The following is a 13,285-nucleotide window of genomic DNA, read 5'->3' as shown; positions in this document are numbered from 1 at the left end:
TGTACCCTTTTGCCAACCTCTCCTTACTTCCCCCAGCCCCTGGCAACCACCTTTCTACTCTCTGTTTCTTTGAGTTTGACTCTGTTTTTCTCTGTCTGGCTTATTTCACTTAAGCATAATGCCCTACAGGTCCATCCATGTTGTCAAAAATGTCAGGTTTCCTTCTTTTTCAAGGCTGAATAACATAATCTTTGCTAATATTTTCTCCCATTCCATAGGTTGCTTTTACATTTTGTTGATGGTTTCCTTTGCGGTGCAGTAGCTTTTTAGTTTAATGTAGCTCTGTTTGTTGTCTTTGCTGTTAGTGTCAAATCCAAAAAAGTATTGCCAAGACTGATGTTAAAGAGCTTACCCCTATGTTTTTTCTATGAGTTTTATGGCATCTGGTCTTAAATTTAAGTTCTTAGTCCATTTTGAGCTGACTTTTGTTTATGGTATAAGAAAGGGATACAGTTTCATTCTTTTGCATGCGGGTATCTAGGTTTTCCAGCACCATTTATTGAAGAGAAGATCTTATGTTCTTGGCTCCTTTGTAAAACATTAATTGCCTATATATGCATGAGTTTATTTCTGGATTCTCTATTCTGTTCCATCCTTGACTCTTTGTCACACATATTCTTTGATTTTTCCAATTAGCATGTCTCTCTCACAGGGTGAAGAACACAACAGCCCTCTGTCACCCTTACCTGTCAGTGCCACTGAGAGCAGTGGACATTAAAATTGGTAGGGACACTTGATAATAGGGGGAGTCTAGTAACCATAATGTTCAAGTAATTATACATTAATGATATCAAAATAAATAGATAGAGAGATAGAGAGATAGATAAAATAATTGGTAGGAACACTGACACTGCTTTGGGTTGGACACCACTGAAGTCTGACAACAAATAATGGTGATTTGTGATTTTATACCTAGAACATAAGAACAGACTATTTTACTATCTATCCATCCATGCATTCAATAAATTGTGTTGCATAGCTACTACATGCCAGACCCTCTACTGGATTCTGGGAGTGCATCATTGAACAAAACACTATCCCTGCCTTAGGGGACTTAGAGTCTCCTAAAATTTTAACAAGTAAGCAGGAAATTACATCACAGAATAGGATGCAGAAGGAACACAGAGGACAGGCACCCAACCAACTTTTAGTACTTTGTGGTTATAAAATCCTCCATTCTTTTTTCTTTTAAGGTATCATTGATGTACAATCTTATGAAGTTTTCACATGAGCAAATGGTGGTTACTACATTCACCCATATTATCAAGTCCCCTGCATACCCACTGCAGTCACTGTCCATCAGTGTCATAAGATGCCACAGAGTCACTACTTATCTTCTCTGTGCTATACTGCCTTCCTGTGCCCCCCTACACACACCATGTGTGCCAATAATAATGCTCCTCCATCCCTTTCTCCCTCCCTCCCCACCTGCCCTTCCCCACTGCTCCCTTTGATAAATGTTAGTCCATTTTTTGGAGTCTATGAGTCTGCTGCTGTTTTGTTCCTTCAGTTTTGCTTTGTTGTTATAATTCACAAGTGAGGGAAATCATTTGGCAGAGATTCCAGGTAAGCTCTTTCTCTGCCTGGCTTATTTCACTGAGCATAATACCCTCTAGCTCCATCCATGTTGTTGCAAATAGTAGGATTCGTTCTTCTTATGGCTGCATAATATTCCATTGTGTATGTGTATCACATCTTCATCCATCCATCTGCTGATGGACACTTAGGTTGCTTCCACATCTTGGCTATTGTAAACAGTGCTGTGATAAGCATAGGGGTGCATGTGTCTTTTTGAATCTGGTATCTTGTTTTCTTCAGGTAAATTCCTAGGAGTGGAATTCCTAGGTCAAATGGAATTTCTATTTTTAGTTTTTTGGGGAACCTCCATATTGCTTTTCCACAATGGTTGAAACAATTTACACTCCCACCAACTGTGTATGAGAGTTCCTCTTTCTCCACGTCCTTGCCAGTATTTGTTGTTCCTTTTCTTTTGGATGTCAGCCATCCTAAGTGGTGAGAGGTGATATCTCACTGTGGTTTTAATTTGCAATTCCTTTATGATTAGCAATGTGGTGGAACTTTTCATCTGCCTATTGGCCATATGAATTTCTTCTTTGGAGAAGTGTCTCTTCATATCTTTGGAGAAGTGTCTGTTCATATCCTCCAACTATTTTTTAATTGGGTTATTTACCTTTTGGGTGTTGAGGCATGTGAGTTCTTTATATATTTTGGATGTTAACCCCTTGTTGGATATGTCTTTTACAAATATATTCTCCCATACTGTAGGATGCCTCCTTTGTTCTAATGGTGTCCTTTGCTGTACAGAAGCTTTTTAGCTTGCTGTAGTCCCATTTGTTTATTTTTGCTTTTGATTCCCTTGCCTGAGAAGATTTGTTCAGGAAAAAGTTGCTCATATTTATATTCAAGAGATTTTTGACTATGTTTTCTTCTAAGAGTTTTATGGTTTCATGACTTATATTCAGGTCTTTGATCCATTTCGAGTATTTTTGTTTATGGAATTAGACAGTAATCCAGTTTCATTCTCTTACATGTAGCTGTCCAGTTTTGCCAACACCAGTTGTTAAAGAGCCTGTCTTTTCCCCATTGTATATCCATGGCTCCCTTATCGTATACTAATTGACCATATATGCTTGGGTTTATATCTGGGCTATCTATTCTCTTCTATTGATTTATGGGTCAGATCTTGTACCAGTACCAAATTGTCTTGATTACTGTGACTTTGTAGTAGAGCTTGAAGTTGGGGAGCATAATCTTCCCAGGTTTATTCTTCCTTCTCAGGATTTCTTTAGCTATTTGGGGTCTTTCGTGGCTCCATATGAATTTTAGAACTATTTGTTCTAGTTTATTGAAGAATGCTGTTGGTATTTTGATAGAATCCTCTATTCTTTTATGTATAAAAATTGATTTTGGTGCAATAGTAGCCAATTCTTAGTGGGTGGGGTGCAAAATGGGCTACCTTCATGTGGATTGCTGCCCTATAGTTAACTATGATAAAATGAGGTCTCACTGTGTTACACTGAGGAACTCCCACAGAGTATAGCTATCTCTATTTGGTATTGAGGGTCATTGGTGTCTAGTGTAATAGTGACAAGGGAAGAAGCTTTCAAATCGGTCTACAGTTCAAATTCCAGCCCCACTATGATTTTCTGTGAGTTACTTAGCCACCATGGGACTCAGTTTCTACATCTAAAATTCTGGGGTAATACCTGCATCATAAGGTTTGATTACTGTGAAGCTGTGTAAAGTGGCTGCATATGATAGGCACTCAATAAATATTAGTTTCCTTCTTTTCTTCTAATTATTTTATGTTCATGTCCTGCCTTTCTTTTCTTGTTAAGAGTATCAAAATCAATTAAAATGCATGAATAAAAATCACTCAAATAATGTATATTGTATATATTCATACTTGTTCAAGTGAAAAATTTAGTGAGAATATGTTCATTTATTATTTCAGTTACAGTTAACTGGAAGAAACAAAGGCACCCCCCTGGACCCAACAAAAATGACCACCTTGATTCTGATGAAGAATAAAGAGAGAATGCAGGTATTTCATTTAATAGATATACATAGATGCCACCAATTATTTTATTTGGTTTTCAAATGTACTGTGTCATTTGGAGGAGTGGTGATCCACCATCTGCAGTTTCACCTTCTCAGATTTGTTCTGCTCAGGTGCACATCTAAGGTAGTTTGCACCCTCAGGCTACAAACCACCTGACCACCATGGGGCACAGCCCACAAGGTACCACAGGACTAGAGGAACCCCACCCAGAGCTAAAATCTTGCCATGAAGAATTTAGTTTTATTTCAGCATTTGTTATGCTGATCTTATTTTGTGACTCCATTGCAACATTTCAGGTAAAACAGTGGTAGTGAATAATGCAGCAGTTCTCAGCCCTAGGAGATGTTAACAACAAATGAGGGTGCTGCATCAGGTGTGAGGTGTGCCTCATATCCAGTGTTACCAGTGATAATTCAATATTGAGGTTTGTGAAAAAATTATTTTTTAAAAGAATAAGTTATAATAAATTCGTATTTATCCCTGCAATAACATCTCTCTTCTGCATTTGTATTTGCATATTCTTTACTGAGAGGAAAGAATAAGAGGTGAAGAAACAGTAAGCTGTCATTTTATATAGCACTGGTGTGTCTGTGGGAGGGGCTGCTTACATGTCTAGGTGGAATAAAGATTGAGAACCACTGGATCAATGTGGTACACTAGATATAGAATGGATAGTTCTCCCAAGATGAAGTCCTTGCTGTCTGCCTAAACATCTGTTGTTTGGGAATTCTCAAGTTGCTGCTCTCATTTACCCATCAGTATCTTATGGAGAACTTACTATATGCAGGGCCCTTGGAGGACAGTAAGATACGTTCCTTACCTTAAGGTGATGATCCTCTAAGAGGGGTGACAGGAAAGTCCAACCATCATGGTGTGACAGCAGCTGAAGAGCAAGGAAAAGATAGGTATAAGTAAAGTCAGATCAAAGAGGATTTCAGTCCCAACTGATAAGTGATGATCATCCTCTTTCCTCATTCATCATTCATTACAAGAAGTCTATGGATAGCTAAAACCATATCCCACAGATGAAATGTGCTGATTAGGCTGTAACATGTAACCAGAGATTCAGTTAGACTGAATGTAGAGGATGAATGCCATCCAAACCTTTACCTTGACTTCATTTTATCAAAACTTCTAATGTAATATTCCTCTTACAGAGATGTAAGCATTTAACTTCCATGGCATGTAGCATGAGCAGAGTTTTAAAAAATAGTCTTATCTTGATAGATTAAGTTTGTCTCTTCCTTTATGTAATGTTTCTAGGCAGTTTATAAAATGCTGTCTCTGAACTTAACTTCTCAGGGCAATTAAAATATTGCCCATGGGCCTTTCTTTGGCCACCTGAGACAACTAAGGCAAATGCTTGATTCACCTCTGCTCTGTAACAAATTAGCTACTTTAGTATTTGAGGAACATGCCAGTACTTCTCAATAATCTTGTAAAACCAACCCCAACTCTACTATAACTTTAGAAATTGCAACATAAAGCTATTCAACTTTTATGTCTTGTTTACACAGAAAGAGAAGCCAGGATTTATATCACACTCTCCAAAGAGAAGCACAAACCACAACCAAGAGCTGGCTCCAGATATGAAGCCAAACTGGCCCAGGAACAAATATCCTGCCACAAAGAGTGGCTGCACCACCATAATGGCTTACCCATCCTTGCATATATACACATACCCATAGGGTGCCTGGGCCATGCCACACAGGTACTTCCTTGGTGTGTTTTGGGTTAGACACATTTTGTAAAGGGGAGAGTTGTATGATTGGAACTATGTTTATTTGTGGTACACTGTGTTGTGCATCATTGTGCACTGTCCTTTCACTATGTGCTTACATATGTGCATGCCTTCATGATGCATACCTCAGGAGCTAAATTATTTTTTCATAAAATTAAATTTCATTTTGATGTATAGGAAAAACTTCCTGTATCAGAAATTAAGCGTGTGCTCAGGAAACTACAGCACAGATATACCTTATTTTAACCAATAGATATTCTCTATAAAATTATGTGCAAATCGATTTTAAAAGATCAAGCTCTATTTTAAGTGTATTCTGGGAGTATGCTTTGTTTAAAAAGTCTTGCATCAAAGCTTTCTAACCAGGAATGACCAGTCAGACTATGATATATCAGGAGTGCTCAGTGTGACATGTTGCCACATAGAAAAACAATTCATGTATTAACTGGAATTTAATATTGCATATATTATGTTCAACACAGTTATGTAAGTTTTTTACCTATTGATTAAAATTCTTTCTCTGTAACCAAATGTTTCCTTTGATTGGTTAACTGCATAATCTTCGGTGAACAGATATTTTATATTTTATATCCCCTTTTGAGCACCAAGTACCATCTGATAGCAACAGCCTATCATGTCAGTGTGCTAGAGTCACATTAAAGAAGAGGCACTCTGATTGACTGCAAGCTTCCCTATTTTGACTTTACCATCTTTCTATCATATTGGATTGAAAACTTCCTACTATTTTTCCATTATCACCTTTAAATCCTATCACCCACCACTCCCTGGGTGACTAGTGATTATAGCCACATTGCAACACAAATCTTATTACAACCCCAGTGTCTGTGTCATTTTTTTAAATTAATCGACTTTATTTTGAGGACAGCTTAGATTTACAGAGAAATAGAGGAGAAAGCATAGAGTTCTTATATACTGCCCACCTTTCCCCACCCCACATACATTGTTTGAGTCTTTTTAAAGGAAATGAGATATGCCCATACTCTTTACATGGGAGTCTGCAAATGGCCTTCCCTCATTCCATACCTCACACCCTAAAACTATTAACATTTAAAGTATCTAGAAACCGCCCAGATAAAACCCCACTTTTTGTCTCAATGATATCTTTAAAGGAAGAAGTCCCAAAACAGCTACAAACTGCTGACGGCAAACCTTATTTGAAAGTTGTTGAGAAAAATTTGTTTTTGCTTCAGATGAGTTTGGAGAAAACTTAAAAGCATCCCAGTATGATGATATTTTTGGAATAAAAAGTCAGGATATACGAGCAGAACTTTTTAGGTGCTTTTTGAGAGCAAAAATTTCCAGAGGTGTGTATTTGATACTAAGGTACTGAAGGGGCAAAAAGGAGAGAATTCTACGCAATCCTAACACAGCCTCCACATCCAATAATTGCCAAAAGGCCATGACATTTCAATATTGAGCCCTGCCCTACCCATACTTATGTAAAGGAGTAAGTATTTGTTTTCTTTAGAAAAGAGAGGCAAGTTTTCTGGCTCAGTTTAGGAAGAAGTGAGGAAAGTGGGCATCCTTGCCTTGTTCCCTATCTTTAAGGAAAACTTTCAGCTTCTCACTGTTAAGTATGATGTTGGCTATGGGTTTGTCCTATATGGCCTTTGTTATGTTGAGGTATTTGCCCTCTATACCCATTTTGTTGAGAGTTTTTATCATGAATGGAAGCTGAAATTTGTCGAATGCTTTTTTGGCATCTATGAGGATGATCCTGTAGTTTGGTCCTTCTTTTTGTTGATGTGGTGGATGATATTAATGGATTTTCAAATGTTGTACCATCCTTGCATCCCTGGGATAAATCCTACTTGATCATGATGGATGATATTTTTTATGTATTTTTGAATTTGGTTTGCTAATAATTTTTTAGTATTTTTGCATCTGTGTTCATCAGGGATATTGGTCTATAATTTTCTTTATTTGTGTTGTCTTTGCCTGGTTTTCATATTAGAGTGATGCTGGTAGAATAAGTTTGGGAGTATTCCCTCCTCTTCTACTTTTTGGAAAACTTTAAGGAGGGTGGGTATTAAGCCTTCACTAAATGTTTAATAAAATTCAGCAGTGAAGCCGTCTGGTCCAGGAATTTTGTTCTTAGGTAGTTTTTTGATTACCAAATCAATTTCATTGCTGGTAATTCGTCTATTCATACTTTGTTTCTTTCTGGGTCAGCCTTGGTAGGTTGTATTTTTCAAGAAAGTTGTCCATGTCTTCTAGATTATCCAGTTTCTTAGCAGATAATTTTTCACAGTATTCTCAATTCTTTGTATTTCTGTGCTGTCCGTAGTTATTTTTCCTTTCTCATTTCTCATTCTGTTTATGTGTGTAGATTCGCTTTTTTTCTTGATAAGTCTGGCTAGGGGTTTATCTACTTTGTCTATTTTCTTGAAGAACCAGCTCCCGCTTTCATTGATTCTATTGTTTTATTCTTCTCGATTTTATTTATTTCTGCTCTAATGTTTATTATGTCCCTCCTTCTACTGGCTTTGGGCCTCATTTGTTCCTCTTTTTCTAGTTTCATTAATTGTGAGTTTAGACTATTCATATGGGATTGCTCTTCTTTCCTCAGGTAGGCCTGTATTATAATATACTTCCCTCTTAGCATGGCCTTTGCTGCATCCCACAGATTTTGCAGTGGTGAATTATTGTTGTTATTTATCTTCATATTGCTTGATCTCTATTTTTATTTGTTCATTGATCCATTGGTTATTTAGAAGCATGTTATTAATCCTCCATGTGTTTGTGGGCTTTTTCATATATCTAGTTTCATACCTTTGTGGTCTGAGAAGCTGGTTGGTACAATTTCAATCTTTTTTAATTCACTGAGGCTCTTTTTGTGGCCTAGTATATGATCTATTCTTGGAAATGTTCCTTGTGAACTTGAGAAGAATGTGTCCTGTTGCTTTTGTATGGAGTGTTGTGTACATGTTCGTTAGGTCCATCTGTCCTAATGTGTTGTTCAGTGTCTCTGTCTCCTTACTTATTTTGTCTGGTTGATCTGTCCTTTGGAGTGAGTGGTGTGTTGAAGTCTCCTAAAATGAATGCATTGCATTCTATTTCCTCCTTTAATTCTGTTAGTATTTGTTTCACATGTATAGGTGATCCTGTGTTGGGTGCATCAATATTTATAATAGTTATGTCCTCTTGTTGGACTGACCCCTTTATCATTACGTGATGTCCTTCTTTGTCTCTTGTTACTTTCTTTGTTTTGAAGTCTATTTTGTCTGATACAAGTACTGCAACTCCTGCTTTTTTCTCCCTATTAGTTGCACAAAATATCTTTTTCCATCCCTTCACTTTTAGTCTGTGTATGTATTTGGGTTTGAAGTGAGTCTTATGTAGGCAGCATATAGATAGATCCTGTGTTTTCATACATTCAATGACTCTGTGTCTTTCGATTGGTGCATTCAGTCCAATTACATTTAGGGTGATTATCGATAGGTATGTCCTTATTACCACTGCATGCTTGAGATTTATGGTTACCAAAGGTTCAAGGATAATTCCCTTAGTACCTAACAGTCTAATTTAATTCACTTAGTATGCTATTTAATTGTCCCCTTTAAATGGGTTCTATCTTTACTCTGTGCAGTTGAGTCATATAATTTATGGAAAACAAGCTTCCTTGAAAAATTGGGTTCAGAAATGCATTGTTTTTATTAGTACATTTACACAATGAAACTCTAATGAAAAAGCATATCCAGAGTAATCCTTGCTTAATAAAGGTCAAAAGAAAAGGACATCCCAAAGACTATAGAAAAAAAGAATGTTACTTGAAAATTCTGACTCCCCAACAACACCCCTACTGCATATGGGTGATTACCACAAATCCATCTATCAAAAAGAAAGCATTCAGGGGTGAGTGACTTGAGAACTAGAGAATGCAATGATGTGTGCAAACTCCATTCCTACCCCTGTGCTTAAAATCAAGGTGGAGAATACCAAAACAAACCAGCCAGTGAGTTACCTGCTAGCCTTAGAACAGTGTAGTGCATTAAAGAGAGCCACCAATTTAAGTTTAAAATGCCTAGGTTTGAATCTCACCCAGACTCAGGGTAAGGGTGTGCATGCACTTGTTTAAGAGCTCCAGACGTGCATTTCCTGACCTTAAAAGTGAAGTGATTTGTCCCAGTGAAATGATCTCCAAGGTCCCTTCCTTGATTTTTGTTTTTAAAGCACTGTTGATACACAATCTTATGATGGTTTCAAATATGCAACACAGTCATTCAACAGTTACAGTTAAATCCTCATTCCCTCTGGTTCAGTTATTATCTGTCAATATAGAAATATGTTACAGAATCATTCACTGTATTCTCCATGCTGTACTACCATCCCCATGACCAACTTATATTGTGATTGCAAATTATTGTCCCCCTTTATCCCTCTCACCATCCCCTCTTCCATTGCATCAAAACTTCTCCCCAATGGAAACCACTAGTCACTTCTCAGTGTCTATGAGTACTGCTTTTTTGTTCCTTCTATTTCATTTTTATATTCCACAATTGACTGAAATCATTTCGGATTTGTCTTTCTCTGCCTGGCTTATTTCACTGAACATAATACCATCTAGCTCCATCCATGTTGTTGCAAATAGCAGAATATCTTTCTTTTTATGGCTGAATAATATTCCATTGTGTATATGTACCACATCTTTATCCATTCATGTACTGATGGACACTTAGGTTACTACCATATCTTGGCTACTGTAAATAGTGCTGCAATAAACATAGGGGTGCATATGTCTTTTTTTTTTTTTAAATAATTATTTTTTATTGAAGGGTAGTTGACGCACAGTATTACATTACATTAGTTTCAAGTGTACAACACAGTGATAAAACATTTATATACATAATTCTAGGTTCCAGCTATCACCCTACCAAGCTGTTACAATATCTTGACTATATTCCTTATACTATACTTTACATCCCGGTTACTTATTTATTTTACCATTGGAAGTCTGCCCTTTTTTTTTTTTTTGTAAGGGCATCTCTCATATTTATTGATCAAATGGTTGTTAATGACAATAAAATTCTGTATAGGGGAGTCAATGCTCAATGCACAATCATTAATCTACCCCAAGCCTAATTTTCGTCAGTCTCCAATCTTCTGAGGCATAACAAACAAGTTCTTACATGTAGAACAAATTCTTACATAATGAATAAGTTACATAGTGAACAGTACAAGGGCAGTCATCACAGAAACTTTCGGTTTTGCTCATGCATTATGAACTCTAAACAGTCAGTTCAAATATGAATACTCATTTGGTTTAATTACTTGATTTATATGTGGATACCACATTTCTCTCTTTATTATTATTATTTTTAATAAAATGCTGAAGTGGTAGGTAGATACAAGATAAAGGTAGAAAACATAGTTTAGTGTTGTAAGAGAGCAAATGTAGATGATCAGGTGTGTGCCTGTAGACTATGTGTTAATCCAAGCTAGACCAGGGCAATAAAACATCCACGTATGCAGAAGATTTCTCTCAGAACAGGGGGGGTGAGGTTCTAAGCCTCACCTCTGTTGATCCCCAATTTCTCACCTGATGGCCCCCTGCGACTGTGCCTGTCTTAGGTTGTTCCTCCCTTGAGGAATCTTACCCGTCTCTGGCTAACCAGTCATCTTCCGGGGCCATACAGGGAAATGTGAAGTTGGTAAGTGAGAGGGAAGCCTTATTGTTTGAAAAGGTTAGCTTTTTACTTCTTTGCATATTTATGCCCTGTAGCTTCTATGCCCAGCATTTGTCTTGAGGTATCTTTACCACTTGGAAGAATTGTGATACTCGGTAAATTTGATATGAGGCACGAATTCTATTGAAGGGTTGTAATTAGGAAGGAAGAAGAAAAGCTATAGAAGTAGCAGGCGGAAGAAAACATGGGAAGATTGATTATTTCTTTGACATATCTTCTTGTAGAGTAACTTCGGCATATATAGGTTTTAAGCTACTACTTAAATTGCGCACACACATTAACATAATAGGAGTATAGTTACATAACCAAAGCATATCTGTAATTACCAGCCATCTCCAGTGAAACCAAGAAAACCAGTTAGGCACCTTAGGCATTTGTGAAAACTTATCTATGATATGGTGGATATTGTCCAACTGAACTTGAACAGTCTGAGAGAAATCAGACAAATTAAAACAACCCATTCCTGGGGACTGTTCACATGCCATATGTTCTTTTAACAGTAAATAGTCTGTAGTTGTAAGATTTTGGAGCGCTACAATTTGCACTTCTACAAATTTTTGGTTGAGTTCCAACAGTATAGATCCAGTCAAATTTGTTGTTTTACTGTATGCACAGGCCAGCTTAGATATATCCTTCCTCATTCCCATGGCAAGTCCAGGAGCTGGTGGGATGAGTGCATCTACAGCTGTAGCAGTGCGTGGATCTTTGTCGGGGCCTTTTGATGATCATCTTCTGGCATGAGTCTTCCAGAGAGTGCTGATGTTGGAAGTTCTCTATCATATCGTATCTTAGTTCATTTTCGGGGTAGCCCAATTAGGCTTTGATCTTCTGTATAGACGCAAACAGACCCTTTGCCTACACTTTTATATGCCCTTTATACCCTTGTGTAGAACTCATTGGAGGTTACCACACAAGAACTGCCCTTTTTTTTTGTTTTTGTTTTTGTTTTTGTTTTTGGTATCACTAATCTACACTTACATGACGAATATTATGTTTACTAGGCTCTCCCCTATACCAGGTCCCCCCTATAAACCCCTTTACAGTCACTGTCCATCAGCATAGCAAAATGTTGTAGAATCACTACTTGCCTTCTCTGTGTTGTACAGCCCTCCCTTTTCTCCTACCCCCCCATGCATGTTAATCTTAATACCCCCCTACTTCTCCCCCCCGTTATCCCTCCCTACCCACCCATCCTCCCCAGTCCCTTTCCCTTTGGTACCTGTTAGTCCATTCTTGAGTTCTGTGATTCTGCTGCTGTTTTGTTCCTTCAGTTTTTCCTTTGTTCTTATATTCCACAGATAAGTGAAATCATTTGGTATTTCTCTTTCTCCGCTTGGCTTGTTTCACTGAGCATAATACCCTCCAGCTCCATCCATGTTGCTGCAAATGATTGGATTTGCCCTTTTCTTATGGCTGAGTAGTATTCCATTGTGTATATGTACCACATCTTCTTTAGCCATTCATCTATTGATGGACATTTAGGTTGCTTCCAATTCTTGGCTATTGTAAATAGTGCTGCGATAAACATAGGGGTGCATCTGTCTTTCTCAAACTTGATTGCTGTGTTCTTAGGGTAAATTCCTAGGAGTGGAATTCCTGGGTCAAATGGTAAGTCTGTTTTGAGCATTTTGATGTACCTCCATACTGCTTTCCACAATGGTTGAACTAGCTTACATTCCCACCAGCAGTGTAGGAGGGTTCCCCTTTCTCCACAGCCTCGCCAACATTTGTTGTTGTTTGTCTTTTGGATGGCAGCCATCCTTACTGGTGTGAGGTGATACCTCATTGTAGTTTTAATTTGCATTTCTCTGATAATTAGCGATGTGGAGCATCTTTTCATGTGTCTGTTGGCCATCTGTATTTCTTTTTTGGAGAACTGTCTGTTCAGTTCCTCTGCCCATTTTTTAATTGGGTTATTTGTTTTTTGTTTGTTGAGGCGTGTGAGCTCTTTATATATTCTGGACGTGAAGCCTTTATCGGATGTGTCATTTTCAAATATATTCTCCCATACTGTAGGGATCCTTCTTGTTCTATTGATGGTGTCTTTTGCTGTACAGAAGCTTTTCAGCTTAATATAGTCCCACTTACTCATTTTTGCTGTTGTTTTCTTTGCCCGGGGAGATATGTTCAAGAAGAGGTCACTCATGTTTATGTCTAAGAGGTTTTTGCCTATGTTTTCTTCCAAGAATTTAATGGTTTCATGGCTTACATTCAGGTCTTTGATCCATTTTGAGTTTACTTTTGTATATGGGG

General features: G+C 37.6%; 1 protein-coding gene across 1 annotated transcript in view; it reads left to right on the top strand.

Moving 5' to 3' along the window:
* Positions 1-6,142, top strand: part of AGBL2 (AGBL carboxypeptidase 2) — a 98,801-nt gene extending 92,659 nt beyond the window's left edge. The window contains 2 exon segments of the mRNA XM_057508218.1: positions 3,474-3,565; positions 5,101-6,142. Coding sequence (XP_057364201.1) covers positions 3,474-3,565; positions 5,101-5,271 — 263 coding nt within the window. The 3' untranslated portion in view covers positions 5,272-6,142.
* The last annotated feature ends 7,143 nt before the right edge of the window (positions 6,143-13,285 follow it).

Source organism: Manis pentadactyla, chromosome 9, assembly GCF_030020395.1.
Source record: "Manis pentadactyla isolate mManPen7 chromosome 9, mManPen7.hap1, whole genome shotgun sequence".
NCBI lineage: Eukaryota > Metazoa > Chordata > Mammalia > Pholidota > Manidae > Manis > Manis pentadactyla.
This window is presented reverse-complemented; position numbering and strand designations above follow the sequence as displayed.